Source organism: Rhamphochromis sp. 'chilingali' (assembly GCF_963969265.1).
Source record: "Rhamphochromis sp. 'chilingali' genome assembly, chromosome: 8".
Taxonomy (NCBI): domain Eukaryota; kingdom Metazoa; phylum Chordata; class Actinopteri; order Cichliformes; family Cichlidae; genus Rhamphochromis; species Rhamphochromis sp. 'chilingali'.
In genome coordinates, this window is record NC_137935.1 from 39,217,584 (window position 1) to 39,236,861 (window position 19,278).

At 43.4% G+C, this 19,278-nt stretch overlaps 1 protein-coding gene across 2 annotated transcripts; it reads left to right on the forward strand.

Annotated features, from left to right (window-relative positions):
- The first annotated feature begins 279 nt into the window (after window positions 1-279).
- LOC308401150 (tyrosine kinase receptor Cad96Ca) lies at window positions 280-14,012 on the forward strand. 2 transcript variants are annotated; one of them, XM_080889252.1, is made up of 13 exons: window positions 280-921; window positions 2,775-4,090; window positions 4,205-4,277; window positions 4,348-4,435; window positions 5,955-6,180; window positions 6,326-6,464; window positions 7,289-7,387; window positions 7,817-7,977; window positions 8,113-8,250; window positions 9,344-9,455; window positions 10,224-10,323; window positions 11,984-12,083; window positions 12,478-14,012. In XM_080889252.1, the coding sequence occupies exons 3-13, from the start codon at window positions 4,262-4,264 to the stop codon at window positions 12,583-12,585; spliced, it is 1,287 nt and encodes a 428-aa protein (XP_080745378.1). In that variant the 5' UTR covers window positions 280-921; window positions 2,775-4,090; window positions 4,205-4,261; the 3' UTR covers window positions 12,586-14,012. The 2 variants fall into 2 exon arrangements, with proteins under 2 accessions (XP_080745378.1, XP_080745377.1); XM_080889251.1 differs by having other exon boundaries at window positions 2,775-4,277.
- The last annotated feature ends 5,266 nt before the right edge of the window (window positions 14,013-19,278 follow it).

Here is a 19,278-nt window from a genome sequence, read left to right on the forward strand (position 1 = left end):
GCTAAACTTTGCTAGATCCGCCCCTGCACAGTTACCAGCCGTCAGCTACGTAGAAAAAGATCCTCGAGTAGAAATTAATATTAAATAAATTCTAACAACAGCTGATCAAGCTTAAACGTGCTGCTGTTGTTCAGCCGCTGGTTTCCTCTTTCTGGTGCAAAGTGGGCCAAAAACAAACTAGAGACAGACTCGCGACAGAAAAGCCGATCAGCTGATCATTGATCAGTTTCATGATTGAAGTAGCAGCCAGAAGAGGCAGTCGCTCCATATATCGTTTGTTAAGCTTAACGCAGGAATGCTTTACAAACATTCAGAGATGGACTTACACACTTGCTTTACTTCTCTCGGGGATAACTTTGTCGGAGATGAAATGCCGGGTTGCTAGCGAAGCTCCAAATGCTATCCAGACCACCGACAGGTCCCGCATGCCACAGCCGCTCTATCACGTGATGCATACTGCTCCGACGTGCTAACGTTCTGAGGTGAGTTACGGCGTGTTGCAAGTTTTGTGAGGTGCTTTCCTGATATTTAATGGATCGGATTACATTTTTTATTTTTCTCCGATATCCGATCCAGTAATTTAGGTCAGTATGGGACCGATACCGATACGTAATATCGGATCGGTCCATCTCTAATTTGGAATACAGTCAATGTCTTTGCTGTAGGGGAAGTAAGGCTGCAACCACAGCTTCATGGGCTCTGCCACAGAGCTTCCTCCTGGTTAGACATGCCTGAAACACACTTGCGTATAAGTCATCCAGTAGGTTGAGGTGGTCTGCATATCTGACTAGATTCAACCTTCTGATGTAGACCAGATTCTTCTGGGCTCATTTATACCACTTGTTCCTCTGGACCCTTCTCATACCGCACTGCTGCAGGAGAGCGAGGTCCTTCCTTGGAGGGTGCTGGACTCCATGCATGGTAAGGAGCTTCCTTGTTTCAATGTCAGTGGCTTTTATCTCTTATTTTGTTGGTTGCAACTTTCCTGGTGGCCTCTTCATGGTTCCAAATTGCCTCTGTGTCCCCCCAAAGGTACTTGTAGGTGTCTGCAATGTTGCCCTGTCTTTGTTACCATGTGACCACACTTGTCCAGTCCAATGGCATTCCCATGTTGTTGTTGTGGATCAGTGAGTTGGTGTCTTGTTCACTCCTGGCATAAGGCTTGACGTCGTCCATCTAGAGGTGGTTAACGACTGCTCCATCCATGGGGTTCAGGTCTATGCAGAACAGCTTTTGGGACGGAGCATGTGTTAGATCCTAGACTTGATGGCAACTTGTGGTATTGACTTTTAGTTGGCCTCTGTTGGTCTCTGTTCCCCCATGGGATTCCTGAAGAAGGTTCTCAGCATCACACTGATCTTGTACAGTTCTAGGCAGTCTAGAGAGTCTAGAGAGTCTAGAAGTCTAGCGAGACTGCTCGAACACTGGTTGGTATTTTGCCCCTCTGGTGTTTCTGCCAATTCCTTGGTTATGTATTGAGCCATACACCTATCCATCTTGCTGCTATAATGCCTAAAAGGGGCTTCCATGTAGTGCTGAGACAGGCTATTGGCCGGTAGTTGGACATGACTGATGTCCTCTGGGGATCTTTGGGGATCAGGACTATCCAGCCTTCAGTTAGCCATTCTGGGTGTATCTCATACATAAGCAGCTCGTTAATTTGTGCTGATGGAGTGTAGTTAGCTTCTGTAGCTTTAGCTTCTGTGAGTCATTCTGCCACTGTGATGGTTGCTGTGGTGTGCTCTTAGATCCTAGCCACTGAGCATTGTTGTTATGTGTTGCGTGCTTCACCGGTCCTCTCTTTCAGTGTTGCTCCATCTCCAGCCTTGGTGGTGCTGTTCTCATATTGTTTATCTCCCAGAGGTTCTATTGGACGTGGGTCCAGCAAGCATGGAGACCAGGCAGTGGTATCCTCCAAGAACTGCCTGCATAATCTGGTCACATGAGTCCGGGCACTGTCGTGCACCAGGTGGAAAGCAGGACCCACTGCACCAGTACAGGGTCTCACAAGGATTTCATCCTGATCTCTAATAGCAGCAAACTGAGTAACGGCCCCTCCTGCTCTTTAAAGCAACCGACTCTGGTTGTGAAACGATCCTCACAATAACTGATGATTTAATTTAGTTTTTACCCGAAAACAAAGAAAAAATTCATTTTTATGAGGTTTTTATCAGACTTAAATTCAAAATGGAATAAAAAAAATTGTGTCAAAATGTTTGAATTAAGTTTTAATTAAAAGTGGGGAAAAATCCACTTCATATTAATTAAGTATCAATCAAACCAGATGGGGACATTTTTGACCCCTGAGGACCACAGCTGTGATTATGTGCTGCCATTTAAAATTTATAAATGCTTCAAAAGAACTTTCTCACTACAGTTCAACATACAGCACTCTGTAGTTAGACAAACAGTCAAAACAATCTTTTATTGTCTCGTTTTATTTTCGCTCAAAAACAAAGTGTACTTTATGTAAACAAGGTCTGGTGGCCCTAAAATGTTGGGTAAATTTTGTGTTAATGTGTTGGTCTTAAGTAAAACTAAGGTGTAACACTGAATTGATCGACAATTTATACTTTAAAAAACACTCAAATGAAGTGGGGACATTTCTGACCCCTGAGGACCACAGCTGTGTGGAAATCGGGAGGACATTATGAGGGTTAATTGAGCAGAGCAACATCCCACAAGTTTAACTGATTATTAAAAAGTTTTCCTTTAATTGTATTTTTTGGAGATGTCTATACGTGCTCACCCCAGTTTACCACTTTTTACTGCAGAGGAGCTCTCTACAGCGCGTGCTGTGCGTATCTCTCAGCCTCCCACACATGCCCGGGCTCCACAGATGTCACACTACATGCACCTACAGCGAGTTTTGGCAGACAGAGGTTAGACCACAAAGCCCTGGACCTTCATTTCTTTGCATGGAAGTCTTTTAAACTTGACTTTTTATTTGGTTCAAATGAGCAAATGTAAGCATGCTAACATGTTAGAAACAGCAGTGGTTTTACATGATTGTGCTCGTCATAACGAAGAAGTGCAGCAAATTTAAAACAGTTGTTGACCTTTGTTGTCCTTCCTCGGTGTTTTGCAGTCAGCTAACAGACGAGAGAGGAAACCACACACAGGGGCTTTGCAGCAGCTTCTCCGAATTAAACAGCGCTACTCTTTCTGCCCTGCGCACCAGTCAGGGGCTTTTCCGCCTCTCGCCTAATCCTGACTGACATTTTCAGTTTTTAGTGTCAGAGCAGAGAGACTGTGACTGGTCACACGTTGGACGTGGAAAATGACTGCGTCAGTGTGTTTAAGTCGGTAACTTAACACTAGATTAACTTTTGGGTGTGATTAAATTTAAAATGTTTGTACTTTAGATGACCTGTTGATCTGGTTCTCTTTCTGTTGGCAGCCCCAACAAGCTTATGAAAGCTGTCCTTAAACATTAAAGTGAGGTCATTTTTCAGAACAATAAACTACCCGACAGTAAATAATGTGCTTAAAACGAGCTCCATCAAATAATCACTGTAACATTGTTACATTGATTTGAGCCCCTCTACATGACATTGTTACTGTAAGTTGCACAGATAACGTCTTCGAGTCTAACTTGAGATTATGTCGTTAGTACTGTGGTATTTCTATTTTTGCTGCAGTAAATAATATTCCACTGTGGTTAATGAGAGGGTGCGGGGGTAAACCAAAGAGTTAAAAGAAAAAAACAGTTTGCATGATTAAAGTTTTTTGACGAACTTTCATACTTCTACAAACTGACCGAGCATCTGCAGCGTTACTGCGTGAGCTGGGAGAGCTGACATGAAGACAGTTTAGTGTGAAGTGGACTCACACTCATTCTAGAAATCAGCGTGAGGTGAAACAGCGCATCTCAAACCACTTGCTGCTTCACTTCATTTCCTCTGATTGTCTTGTGGTTGATGTACTGTGAGAGCTCCTGCTGAACACAACACGGGTCAGACATTTTATCCAGCACAAGGCGGATTTTTGAATTTTTAAGTGGGACCGAGCAGAATAAATACTGTCTGGTGTCTGACTGGCAGGCTTAGGCGAGAAGAATGGACTTGATCAAAGTTGTCACAGAGCACAGGTAGGGCTTTTTCATTTAGTTACTCTCTTCCTGTGCTTTCTTTGTATTTTGGGCTTCAGTGAATCAGCTCTATAAAAAGAAACGTTCTAAACGTTCTTCCTATCGCTGTTCCAGACCAGCCTGATGTTCTTTTACCAGTTTGTGCCAGAAAACAAACACTGAGCAGAGGACATGGCGAACTGTTCAGGTGAGCTTTGAGGCTTTGACGCTTTGTAAGAGCTCGTGAATCTTAGACTTACTTATTTGTGGCCTTTCAGATGTCTACTCCGTTGTATACACCCTCAGCGGTCTCCTCTCCTTCACCATCGTGGTGTTCACAGTGCTGGGAGCCGTGTGCATCAGAAAGTAAGTCCATTTTAAGTTCTTTAAAAAGGCTTTTATTAACGACGTGACCTCAGTCTCACTTGGTCTGTTTGCTACATTTTATGTTCAAATTAAGCTGACTGTCCTCACCAAAGCTGCAACAGTAACAGCAGCATTATTAAATAAAACATAACAATTTCCCTTCACGTACTTTAGCGTGAATATATTATAAGATCAGACGTTAATAAAAGCCCATTTTTGGCCACACTGGCTTCACGGAGGGAATGAGCCGCTCAGATGCTAACCGCTATAACGGTTTCCTTAAAGTTTGTCTTTGCTTGTTTGTGAAATGTACCTCTCACCTGCTGTGTGAAGTTTGGTGTAGACGTTTATTTCCCTTTTTACAAAAGTGAGATGTTCTTCTTTGATCGTCTCATTTCCTGAGATCTGCAGTCTTCAGATTTCAGTGTTTATGTACTTTTAAAGTAGAACGTGAAAACACCGAAGATGAATTTAGTTTTTTTGCTCAGCCTTTGTATTATTATTATTATTATTATTATAATAAATGCATAGCGCCATAGGTCCAAAAACAGATGTTATCCACTGTAAGAGATCGTGTTAACATAGACTCATAATACAGATGTCTACGGACCTACTTTATACAGCACCTTGTTAGATGTTTCTAATATTTTGGCGTCATATGTTATCTTTCAGTATTAGCATACAATCCCATTCAAATGTGTCGCTGTTTTGAAATGAGCCAAAAAGAACACATGGCCAGCTGTTCTCAGCTGTTCCTCGTTCTTTTATTCTGAAAACATTTCTATTTGTGCAGCATGTTACCAACTAAAATGATGGTGCATTACAAAAAGTGGAAAATAATAGCAAAAGACTGACTTATTCAAAACGAATGTTGAGTCAGGGTCAGCTCTGCAGCCTCCATCTGAATTCATGTCTGTGTTATCCAACCACCAGTTTTAGCTCGTTTTTTTAGAATAAAGCTCCCAAGACTCGGTGATCTGTTTATAGATAATGTATTTCTAGATAAATGTGATTTGTTTTCATTAAGGTTAGGAATATTATCACTGTTGCCTCCTGGGTCTGAATGCGCTGTCTGGCTGGGAGTGTGTGGAGTCTGGGTGTTCTCCCCGTGTCTGAGTGGGTTCTCTTGGCTCCTCCCACAGCACAAAGACATGCAGTTAGTGGGTTCAGGTTAACTGGTGAGTCTAAATCACCCATAGGTGTGAATATGAGCGGTTGTCTATCTCTCTGTGTTAGCCCTGCGACAGACTGGCGACCTGTCCCAGGCGTGACCTTCCTCTCACCCTGTGGTAGCTGGGATAGGCTCCACCCCCAATGACACTGACAAGGACACGTGGAAGAGACTGGATGTCTGGATCTTTGGTTTATGTGCAGTGTCACTTACAGTTACACAGTTTAGCTCCGAGTCCCAAACTGTGTGTCGTCAGACTTGCTGCTCCTGGTTTAGTAGGGCAGCCGAGTGTTTCGCCTCCGTACCTGGGTCGGTGTTACCTGTTCTACTGTCTACGTTATTTTGCAGATACCGATCCGCTCTCAAGACAATCAGATTGCTCCGGCAGAACAAGATGCTGATGAGTGCTGTGCCTCGGGTAGAGCCTCCCCTCTTACCTGCGAGGCCGATCCCAGTTGTGGTGGAGGAGGAGGAGGAGGAGCGGGAACTTCCTCCCAAATCTCCACTCCGACCCAGCACTTCAGCCAGGTCTCCGTCCAAGAAGCTGTGGAAAGGTCTGCAGCAACTGCAGCAGGTAGCGCTGATTCACAGATATCTTTGTGTTCCTGCTGTAGACACAGAAGATGAACCTTCAGATGATGATAGATTTAGATTTCACATGTTCTGTTTGGTGCGGTTCTACCTTGATGATGTACGAACGGGTCTATTTCAAATTCAAGGATCCTCCTTTCACCAAGTCAGACCTGAACCTTCTGCAGCTGATCAAAGCAGGAAAGGAGGGCGTCTTCTACCAGGCCAGGATGACCAGAGGGACGTGTAAAGGCCACAGCATGTTCACCTGTAAGATCAGCAAGGAAGGTAAAGACATGGCTGGAGGTTTGCCTGCAGGCGGAGCATCCCTGAAAGCAGTAATTAAGTACTTGACATGATAAGCAGAAGGAAACTGTCATCCAAGTAAATGATTGTAAGCTGTCCTATAATGATGTTCAAATATTCTGTTTTTAAGTAGAATTAGTGGGAATCTTTAAGCTCACGTTTGTTTACATTTTTCATGCAGTTTTTGCAACACGTCATCGCTCTGGTTGATCAAATATTCCTGAAAAACAAATTGGTCTGAGCCATTTCATACATTTTTGACGTTGCGCTCGGTGTTAATATTACAGCCCCGACCATAACTTACTGTTAGCACTGAAAAAAACGAAGCGAGTGTAGTGTAAAAGCACTGACACGTAACCCTGTGGGATTCCAGACTTCATGAAATTGCTAAAATGCTGTGACCAGTGACGTCAAACGCAGCTCTGAGACGAGCTAGGAGAACTTTGATGGCACCAAATTCATCTTGTACAATATAAGTTTTGCCGTATAACAACAATGCATTCAATACTGTAAAAGGAAGTGGGAGGAGCTGCCCACAGAGACAAGCTCACAGAGGCTAACCACCTGAATCTGCAACTCCTCTCAGCTGTAGCTACAGTTTTAGCATCCATCGACTATTCTTTGTTGTCTTTTTCGTTTACCACTTCAGCTCAGGTGCTGAACTAAGAGTCAGGACAAGAATAATAATGAGGATTATTTTTAACATGAATCATGCTGAGCTTTAGTACAAAACTGAATACGTTCCTTTTGATTTAGCCAGTTACATCTGGGCTTTGGTTTGACCTTTGTGTCTTCCTCTACCTCAGGCGTCCGCCTCAAACACGTGGACATGGAGGTTTCCATCATGAGAAAACTGATGCACCACAAGAACATCCTCCAGTTACTGGACTGGAACACCACTGCAGGTGATGAACATGTGCATACAGACTGCTGTTTCTCTGCTCAGGTAGAGCGGCTTGGAACCTTCTTAATCAGAAGGTTGTTGGTTTGAGCCCTGGCTGCTCCAGTCTGCATGCCAAAAAGCACGTAACCATGAAAAAGTGCTTGTATGAACGGGTAAATGTTTTATAGAGTGCTCAGGTAGAGTAGAAAGAACCAGTTTGTTTGTCATCTTCCTCCACACCGACAGATATGCTTAGTTTCCCCCCTTTCCTAACCTGTAACTATGAACTAACCTGTAACTATGAACTAACCTGTAACTATGAACTAACCTGTAACTACGAACTAACCTGTAACTACGAACTAACCTGTAACGTCTGTTGCATTCTTCTTGGAGGCGTGTCCCTCTGTAAGGCCCTACGTCTCTGTCTCTGACTGGGATGTTCTCTGTGCAGAGCCCTACATTCTGATCATGGAGTATGTGAGCTACGGCACTCTGAGGACCTTCCTGCAGACCAACAGAGCCCACCTGAGTACTGACCCTGAGCTGCAGAGCCTCCTCACCATTGCCTCGTACCACGTTGCTCTAGCCATGCAGCACCTGCGCTCCAAAATGGTAAGAGCATAGCAGACTGATAGGAAATATACTGGTCCCACTTTGTCCCAGTGTGACTTTTGTTTTTGACAGTTTGAACACACTTTTTATCGTTGTGTTTACATTTTGCATTAATGTTGTTGGTTCTCTGTGCAGATTATTCACTGTGACTTGGCTCTGAGGAATGTCATGGTCAACAAGTTTCCCTGGGAGGTGAAAGTGGCCGAGTTTGGTCTCGCCCGAGACTTGACGCGAATGGCGAGCCGTCGCAGCAGTCGCTGGAGAAACCCACGTGTAAGATCGCAGTACGCACACACAGCATCCTTTTCTCACAGTCCTCGGACTGCCGAACAGCTTTGCAGCACATTTTCAAATTCATTGATCTTATTTGTGGATGATCACGTCCTCCGTTCGTGTTTGATTCCCAGTGAGAATCCAAAGTGACCCAAACGTTTCCAGCTTTGCTCCCGCGCTGTAGTTTCACTCTCACTGTAACATCAATGCATGTTTGAGGTTTGAGCAGAGTTTGAACAAAGTCAGCCACCGTCACATCAGCTGATCTCAGCACCAGCCTAATTGAGCTCTGCTCCATTCATACGAGCTTCTACAGAAGTGCTTTCTGTCCAACGTGTGCACACATCTGTACTCAGGAGAGAATCTTTGAGTCAGATGTTGCCTGAGGATATTTGGTGTTTATATTTAGCAGATGACCTGCTCCACATCCTGAGTTACAGCCAGTCATGCCTTTGTACAAGCTATTGGAGCCGTCCACAGTTACTGCTCGTCTTTAGGCCGCTTCGCACCCCCTTCCTCCGCCATTGTTTCTCCTTTTATGTAATTTCTGACTTAATCACTGTCTGTAGTTGCTGGTGCCTTGCTTTGTTGCTGCTGTTCCTCTCCCCACCTCCAGCTTTCGATGTGTGCACATGGAAGAGCGGGGATGTCCCAGAGATGAGCCACACCAGCAAATCTAAATGACCGCGGATCTCTCGTTAGCTAAAGTGGTCCTGACTGAAAGTGCTTCAGGACAACACTTTCAAATGTAACCTGGATATTACAAAAACAAAAAGTGTAACTGCATCTCACGTTTGGTCCAACCTGATGTGATAGGATGACCTTTGTTACTGGTTGAGCTACAAATGTAGTGAACTCTTTTTGAGCCCAGTTTGAAACAGACTTTGCTTCTGTGTTACTGCACGTGTGCAGGAGATTTAGCAACATCCTTTTCAACAGGAAACTGTGGTGCAGAAAAAGACCAGCAGTAATGGTGTCGTGCATTTCCTCCACGATCTTTTTAGATGTCTAAAATTGTCCCACTGACATAGTTGAAAATATCACCTTCAAGTTTTGGTGAAATCACTTTTTCCATCATGTGTAAATTGTGCAGCAACGTGTACCCCTGCGCTGGTACCCCCCAGAGTACTTCAAGAACAACTACTACAGCTACAAGGGAGACGTGTGGGCGTTTGGCATCGTGCTGTGGGAGATGCAGACATTTGGTGAGTGGGAGGTTTGGGCTGCTCTCTGACCACTGGAAATCATGACTTCTCCTCTACTTGTTCAGTAATATGTTCCAAACGTGCTCTTTGTTGAAGAGCGGCCTTGTGTTGTGGTGGCTCCGTGTTTTGGTTGAAAGTCATTACAACGGGCCGCTGTTCACTCCGGCCAGAATAAAATGGAGAAATTAAAAGCTTGTTTCCTCTACCGTGATACAGCCACAGTGTATTAGCAGTGCTGAAATGAAATAACACAACATTAATGTAAGCACAAATATAAACATAAATTGACTCTGGAAAGTTGTGTCATTGGTTACGAGTACATCTCTGAACAGAGGTGGAAACCTGGCGCCTTGTCACCAGCATCCAAACACATGAAGAAGCTGACTGAAGCATCCTGTCGTCCTACTTTTGTCTGACTTCGCTCTCCAGTTCAGTCGTATGACATTTAAAACGTTAGCTGTCCTGTAAGTCTACAGTGCAACTGCAATAGCTGCACCTCGAGGCAACTGTTGTGGTGATTTGACTCAATATAAATACAGCTGAATTGAATTACAGTGTATTAATAACTCGTGGACCCTGCAGTGTTTGTACGGTTCTTTGTAGAGATTATGAGTTGGATACTTTTATCTGTCTTACTGTAAATTACTAAAAGTCTGCAGTCCACACCCACACAGGGATTTCTATTACACAGTGATATTTGCTGCTCTGGGCACATATTCAGTGACAGAATCCACTTTAAGAGAAATTGTGATATGAATACATTTTCAGGTACACTGCCGTATCCAAACCTGGAGACATCAGAGCAAGTGGTGTACCACATCTGTATGGGTCACAAAAACACAAACCCGGAAGGCTGCAGACCAGAGATGTAAGTGAAAACTGCCTTTAGGTATATTAGTTATTGATATATGTCAGTTAAGTTAATTTATTTCTTCATTTTGAAAACAGCTCCCCCCTGTCACAGTGGGTCCCTCAGCAGGCCGTGCCACGTTTCATGTTTCGTGATGCAACCGCACATGTGTACTCTGCTGCAGTAAAGAGTAATACTGCTGTTCTCAACAGAAGAATCATCCTCGTAATGAAATCAGCTGTTACTCAGAGTCAGGTTTCATTGAGCTTTGTTGAAACACAAACATCAGCTTTCAGGTTTCTAGCAGAGTAATGCTCACGTGTCACTGTGAGAGACTTCAGAGCAAATCTGAAGCTGCTGCTTTAAAGAACACAACATGCCATCATAGCATCAATATTCAACACATAAACTGTTGCTGAAAATCAGAAAAAATCCAACTTTATTTCTACTTTAAAAACAACATGGCTGACCAAAGTACTTTCCAGTAAAAACAGAGATAAAAGTTAAGAAATCAAACATTAATCAGACAAAGAAAATTAAATAATAATTAAATAATTAAATAAAAGATACACTTGAATTAATAATTAGATAATAAATACAATTAAAGAAATAACAAAGATTAAAAGTGACCAAAAAACTGACTAAATCTGTCCAGAAGCTGGTTTTTCCTAAAATGCCTCAGAGAACATGTGTGTTTTTAAAAGAGATGTAAATATGCCTAATACAGAGGGCCAACGTATCCCATAATCTGGGGGCCACGACAGCAAACGCTCAGAGGTACGTAGGAGCCAGGAGAACAACAAACTTTTAAAGTCAATTCTAAGACGGACGGGCAGCCAGCGTGTCCCTGTCAGCAGGCGAGCAGCAACATCAACATCCAAAATTTAAGAACAATTGTTGTCAAATCAAAGATATCTGGTAGAACTCAGAGGAGGACACACGAGGCACAGTCGGCCAGTTATGACACGCAGTCAGCAAATGACAAAGTGTCATACGCAAAGAAACAGCTGGAAAACAAGCTGCAGAAGGAACAAGATCGCTCGTGCAAACCAGAGGTTACGAACAGCAGGTGCACGTACACCGGGGAGGCTGATTGGCTAATTGTAACGGCCAAATAAGCAGAGAGAGTTCTAACAAAGGGGGGAGTCAGCCTCACCCAAGGAAGGTAGGAATACACCTCGATCCCGTTAGCTTGGCAGAAATCTAAAAGACCCATCAACATCTGTGTAAAACCGCTAAAAAGCTGCTGCGTTTACTAAAGAGGCTCGCTGTCAGGAGCATTTTGTCGAGCCTCATGGCTCATACAGAGTTTTGTTTTCAGGAGAATATTTAATGAAGTTATGCTCAGAAAAACAAAATCATGTCTTTTGTGTGTTGTGCTTGTGATGGGAGTGTGTGTTTAGGAGGGGGAGGTGTCATCAGAACACGTGTGTAGATGACTCACAAAGTAAAACTGAAAGCGACTGTGTTCTGCTGGACGTAGCTTTCCGACCTTTTTCCTCCTTTAGCTTAATTTCGGTTCAACTCGTCCCCCCATCAATATCTAAACTGGATGAGTCGCATTCATGTGCCAGTCCCGCACCATTCCTTATGTACCATCCTCTTATACCTCAGGATGATAGTAACTATGATAGAGAATCATGGACTGTGTATCACTGAGTGGCCTCTGACCTCACAGACTTCACATCATGCGAGACTGCTGGCAGGAGCCGTACACCCTGAGGCCCTCGTTCACAGACATCGTCTGCGTGCTGGAGAGCATCATGGAAAACGATGCGGTAAGCAGCAGCATGTTTTAAGCTCTTCTCTCTTTGTTATGATCTGTAAACATCACAGCATAGCCTTTGTGGTGCTGAGAATATTCATCACACAGCATTAAAATCCTGACAAAAACGCGACTATATTAAGTGTTTCCACAGTATTGTCAGAGTAAACTCCTCAGTCTCTCTGTCTTAAATACTCACTGACGCGATAATTCTGTTGAAATGAATTCAATCAAACAGAAAGGTAACGTTTGAGTTTCACTCAGCTTTTGCTTCATCGTGTTTTGGTTATTAAATGCACCCACATGTAGTTGAATTGTGTTTATAGAGATTATTTTCTGAACTTTCTCCCAGTTTGAACCTGCAGATAGACAAACATGTGTGAGATAAACTGTGTTCTTCTTTGCAGGACTACGTGGATGTGGAGAGTCCAGAGCAGGTGGTGACAGATGAGGCCGAAATTCAGGAAAACAATCGTTTACGAGCAGCGAGTGTCAGTTTGGACACTAATTTCTAAACGGGTACTTTAAATCATGCGTGCAGATTACAGGTGGGCTTTTAATTCCTGCTGAATAAATGAAAGGAGCAGAAAACTTATCACAACAGTCATAATGTGCATGTTTGTTCAAAAAGGATTCTTTTAAATATATACCTGTGGTTTTCATTTTCTGTGTTTTTATATTCTTATATTATTTTTCATATATAAAATATTAGTTTATATATAAAACCAATTTTTGTGGTAAACAGAATCAAACTGTGTGATCACAGTCTGCCGACTGTACGCTGATGACTGTCACATTTCAGGACTTTGTTTTTGTGAATGTATCCTAACAGGCGCACACTTCAACTTCCTCTGACAACAGACACAAATACTGACACATTACCAGCTACACACGGGACCACTGAAGGCTGAATCATGCCAGTGTGTGCAGCGACGCAGCCTGAGTAATACTAAATGAGAAAAGTTGAGAATAATTATTTGAAAGCAATACAGAGAGCCTCACTTCATAATCATTCAGTGTGCACTGATTTGTTACCTGGAGTCTAATTGTTGTGTTTTCTTTACAAGGATGTTTCATAAACTGTTTGCAGAAAATGTGCAAAATTCAACATACATACGTTTTTAGATCACATTTATGTTCTCGGCTCAACGTTTGAAGAACCTCTATGAAACAAGATGATCACACGTAAAGTCCAACAGGAGGAGCTGTTCAGCATTCAGCAGTCTGACATGTCTGATGTACGTTATTTAATATGTCTGTATTTTAATAGCATTTCTTTATTAATTTATTCAAAGCTTTCTCAGTGTTTGCGTTCATTTGTATATTTTAGCTTTTCTGTTTTGCTGTTTTGTAAACCAATATAAAAAAATCCAGTTTTAATGTATTTCTATAGCAGGGGTCACTTAACATTGCTACATCTGAATAAACTGCAACAGCTGAATTGCAGACCTTGTCCCTGGTTTTGCTTTTAAGACTCAAACATAAAGATAAATGACAGAACAGAATTGTATTAATGGAAAAGTTTGAGACTAACACAAGCAGACAAAGATTTGTAGGAAGACTTACCTGTGAAGGGGGACGGACCAAATGCTGTTCTACGTTTAACTCATCGGCTTGTTTTTGTTTTTGTTTGTTTTTTTTGCCTGTCCCGTTTGGCTCTTTTGCATCAGAATTGTTGTCTAAAGGCAAAGAAAGATGCCCAACGGATTTACTTTACCAAACTGACCATCCCAGCCTTGCCGTAATGGTCCATTTGATTCACCTTTTATTGTTTATTTTATTTTCACTTACTGAATACGGGACAGACTTGACTGGGGGAAAGAAGGGGAGAAAGAAAGAGGGAAAGAGAAACAGCTGAGAAGAGGGACGGGGGAGAAGGGCAAAAGACAAAAACCAACAGAACGGGCAGAGAAAAAAAAATGCATATATCAATCACCTGGATCACCTGCTGAGAAAGAAAAAAGAAAGCAAGCAGAAGAGAACAAGAGTAATAGAATAAACAACATCACAATGATATATGGGAATATGACAGTAAATACTAAATATTAAACATTATTGTGCAGCACATAAGATCAACAGAACACAGTGTGCTTTGAGGTAGGAGCCAAAAAGGGTGTAGTTTGTGGGTGTGATCACCCGTGTGTACACCTGTGAGCATGGATGCGCTTGTTTTTTGTTTTTTAAAAGGTTCCTTCATGTAATGATCTGCTAGAGGGTGTGGGGGGGCCACAGCCACGTCCTCCAGGGCATGAAGCAGGTATGGAGGAGATCAAAACTCCAGACATCCAGAGGCCCCCAGAACACAAGAGACCAAGGAAGACCAACAGAGGGGCAGCCGCACCACTGTCCCAGAAAGAGCTGAGGAGAGTCCCAGATGAGGGGTCACCCAGCAGCCGTGGAGCAGAAGCCAGGGGGAGTTGCAGTGACGCGCCCGTGAGCTCCGCCGGCAGCCAGCCGTGCCTGAGTGACCGAGCCCCAGGCCGAGAGGCCGGGGGCACCCCACCTCCGAAGGGGCCCGAGCGAGCCCCAGGCTCCAGGCCCCGATAAGTGGCTTGTTTTTGTTGATATGCAAATAAAATAAATATGATTTTTTTCCTATTACTTGAAAGGTGTAACAACAAGAGGAGCCGTTACTGGGTAGACTACCAATAGCATGTTTTCATAAGAGATTACTCACCTCTGTCTTTGTGGCAGAGGTGCAGAATCGGTCTGAAGGCGCTTCACTACCTGCTCACTAACTGGTGCAGAGGCTCAGGATTACCCAGCAGGGTAACAGTTTAGTAAGTGACCAGTTTGCAGTCAGTTTATCCAAACTCTGATGCTACTCCCCCCAGACGACCATAACAATGCACACTTGCTGCACATATTGACGGATCTCTGGTTCTTTAGGAAACACAGCTTTCTCTTATACAGCCTGTGTGTTGGTCAACTTGTTGTCAGTGTGGACGACAAATACTTGCACATCATCATCTTGTCCCAGGATGAAAATGGGTTGTGCAGCTGTTCTCTTCCTCCTGAGGTTGGCCACCTTCACACTGAAAGGCAGATGACTTCTCCTGAACCAAATTATCCACCAGTGTTCTGCACTTCTCCTCCTGCCCATCACTAACACATCCAACCCCTGCAGGTGGTGTCATGAACACATTGGTACGATTTCTGTGGAAATCATAAAATGGAAATTATTTTGAAATCACTGTGAGGCATAATTATTTACCTTTTCATTAACTCTTCTCCCTCTCGTGGATGTAGCTGATTTACACACTACACTGCCAAAAGTACTGACACATCCAAATTGTTGAATTCAGGCGTTCCAGTCACTCCCAGGAGCTCAGTGAATTCCAGTGATAGGGTTAGGGTGCAACAAATCCAGTCATGAAATTCCCAATATATTAAATATTCCACAGTCAGCTGTTAGTGGTATTATAACAAAGTGGAAGCGATTTGGAACCATAGCCACGAGTCAAACATTTCAAACACTTGACACTCAGCCATTTTAAAGCTGTTTGGTAACTCAAAGTCCGAGCACACTTCAAATCCTGTCTCCCCCCCACCCTGGACCCCCACCAATTCGCATACCGTCAGAACAGGAGCACAGAGGATGCAGTCTCCATCGCACTGCACTCTGTCCTCTCACACCTGGACAACAACAACACCTACGCCAGAATGCTGTTTATAGACTTCAGTTCAGCATTCAATACAACCCACCCCTCACAACTCATCAGGAAACTGACAGGCCTGGGTATCAGTTCCCTCATCTGCAAATGGTTACTGGACTTCCTGACCAACTGCCCCCAACATGTCCGGCTGGATAACCACTGTTCATCTACAGTCACGATGAACACCGGTGTACCACAAGGCTGTGTGATGAGCCCTTTCCTCTACTCCCTCTTCACCCACGACTGCAGACCTGCTGATGGTTCCAACACCATCATTAAGTTTGCAGATGACACCACGGCGATTGGCCTCATCAGTGACAACGATGAGGCCGCCTACAGGGAGGAGGTGGATCGTCTGGCTGAGTGGTGCGACAGAAACAACCTGCTGCTTAACACCGAGAAGACCAAGGAGCTCATCGTGGACTACAGGAGGAATGCTGACCCACATCCACCCATCCACATTAAGGGGACGGCTGTGGAGCGTGTGAGCAGCTTCAAGTTCCTGGGAGTCCACATCTCCGAGGATCTCACCTGGACGACCAACTGCTCCAAGCTGGTCAAGAAGGCTCACCAGCGCCTCTTCTTCTTGAGGACTCTGAGGAAGAACCACCTGTCCTCAGACATCCTGGTGAACTTCTATCGTTGCACCATCGAGAGCATCCTGACCAACTGTATAACAGTCTGGTACGGGAACTGCTCTGCCTCGGACCGGAAGGCGTTGCAGAGGGTCGTGAAAACTGCCCAGCGCATCGCCGGAGCACCACTTCCTGCCATAAAAGACATCTACAGGAAGCGGTGTCTGAAAAGGGCTGGGAAAATCATCAAAGACCCCAGTCACCCATCACATGGACTCTTCACCCTCCTGCCCTCTGGGAGGCGCCACAGGAGCCTCCGGACTAAGACCACCAGGTACCGGAACAGCTTCTTCCCCACAGCTGTCAGACTCCTGAACTCTGCCTCCTGACATCTGACCCACGTTAAACTCATGGACTGAACATACACACACCCACAATGGACAACTGTACCCTCAAACACAATAATAACATGGACTGAACCACCACTCACAACCACCAGCACTTTATAGCCTCTGTAGGAATTATATCTCACTTATCATAACTGCACTACTGTATAGCTCTGTGTAAATAATCATTCTGTACATTTGATAATCTTTAATCCTACAACTGTTTACAACTTGCATAGTTCCCATTTCTGTATAGCTGTATATCCCAGATTCTGTAAAGTTATTTATTTCATATTCTGTATAGTTTTTCATATTTATATCCTGTTCATATCCTGTACATAGCTTGTACTCACTACAGCCTGTACATACTTATAGTTATAGAATATTCACAACATACTTCATACCGTGTACATTATAACATACCATAATAGACCCATTTCTGTAATATACTCACATATCTATATTATTGCTAATATATATTGTAATATATCTATATCACTAAAGCACTTCTGGATGGATGCAAACTGAATTTCGTTGCCCTGTACCTGTGCATGTGCAATGACAATAAAGTTGAATTCTATTCTAATTCTATTCTATTCAAATGTACAGATAAGAGTAGTGGTCCCAAAACTGAACATTAGGGATTTTAGAAAGATGATCAGGCCATTCATTTTATGCATTGTTCTTGAGATTTCATTTGTGATCCCTCCTGTTATGTTGCAGGTCAGATCGACCCAGAACAGAAGAGATGTGAGAAAGTTGGCTTTCAACGTTTATGTAGCAACAGCTCATGTTTCACAGTATAAAATGGTTTTCTTCGGTACTGCTCCTTTGATTTCACCACTATCTAGAGATCACTTCATAATTTTTCTAAGATAGCTGCAAGATACTTGTAACAAAACAAATTTCTTTCAAGAAAAACTGTTAATTCTGTAACTGGCTCCCAATAACATGATAGGTCTTCAATAAATTGCAAGAATAATTAAAATTGATGAATCGATCAATCCATCATCCAGTTATCCTTGTCAGGGTCTCAGGGGAAGCTGGAGCCTATCCCAGCTGTCTTAGGACGAGAGGTACTTCCTGGACAGGTCGCCAGTCTGTCGCAGGGCTAACACATAGACACAGACGACCATTCAGTCTCACCTACGGGCAATTTAGAGTTAATAATTAACCTAACCCCACTACCTGCATGTCTTTGGACTATATGGAACTGTAAGGGAGGAAGCCGGAGTAAACCTGAAGAATATCCACGCAAACACGGGGAGAACATGCAAACTCCACCCAGAAAGACCCCGACCTGATGGTGGAACTGAACTCAGGACCTTCTTGCTGTGCGGCAACAGTGCTAACCACCGTGGATGGATGGGTGGGTGGCATTTGATGCAGATGTAAATCTGGAATATTGTCCAGATTAAAAAAAAAAGTGTGTTACAATACATTGTTTTAACAAAAGAAGCAATATTAACAGACAGATTTGTCACATGTGCATCCTGATCTTTCACATGGTCTGTCTGGCTGTTTTAGTCCTTGGAAGACAGAAGAAGTAGTGATGAGTCTGGAAACACTTTCTCACTCAGAACAATGTGAAAGTCATGCCATTAGGAGAGCTGGTTCTGGCCCTTCAGCTGAAACCTCTTCAGAAATGGTCTCACCTGAAGGGAAGCCATTCTTAAAGAAGGAAGGGGGACAAAAAGGTGGAGAAGTTACACAAGACGTGGACAGAAAACAGTTGGAACGGCTCATATGGTGTTTAATCAAATTAGAAATATGCACAGAGCAGGTGAGGAGAGGGGTACGACAGTGAGTGTCCACAGCCGTGCGTAAAACATAGTGAAGGGTCTGTCATGGGTTAGCGGTTAGCTTTGACTTTGACAATTGTAGTATTGTGGGATCATCTTGACAGAAAATGAAACAAAAGACATCCAACATCCAAAGAAGAGCATCAGAATGTCCCTCAAGAACCTGGAGAGCCTTTACAAAAAACTTAGCCTAAGAGAGCTCATACTGTGAAATATAAATGCTGACAAACTCTGTGTTTACCTGTGTATTTGCACTTGTTTCAATATATCATTGCATAGTATGTACAGTGTAATGTAGATGAAGGTGTTTATTATTAAGGGGGAAAAATCCTAAATGCCCCCTCCCCCTCCTGTGGTGGTGGTAGTGTGATGGTTGGAGTTGTTTTGCTACCTCAGGACCTGGAAGACTTCCTGTGGTAAATGGAACCATGAATTCTGCCGTCTACCAAAACATCCTGAAGGAGAGTGTCAGCCATCTGTTCAGGACCTCAAGCTGACCTCAATGATCCAAATATACCAGCAAGTCCACCTCTGAATGGCTTAAAAAAACAAAACAAAATTAAGACTTTGGAGTGGCCTCCCCAGTCCTGACCTGAAATCGATTGAGATGCTGTGGCATGACCTTCAAAAGGTGGTTCATGCCTAAAAAGCCTTCAAAATGGCCGAATTACAAAAATTCTGCAAAATGAGGGTTAAAATTCCTCCACAGCGCTGTTGTCATTGACTCATTGTCAATTATTGCAAACGCTTGATTGCAGTTGTTGCTGCTGAGGGTGACCCAACCAGGTA

Excerpts from the sequence above, each read along its gene's own strand:
- LOC308401150 (XM_080889251.1), top strand. Across the intron at positions 7,388-7,816 it reads GGACTGGAACACCACTGCAG|AGCCCTACATTCTGATCATG; the intron begins GTGATGAACATG and ends TTCTCTGTGCAG. Across the intron at positions 12,084-12,477 it reads GCATCATGGAAAACGATGCG|GACTACGTGGATGTGGAGAG; the intron begins GTAAGCAGCAGC and ends TCTTCTTTGCAG.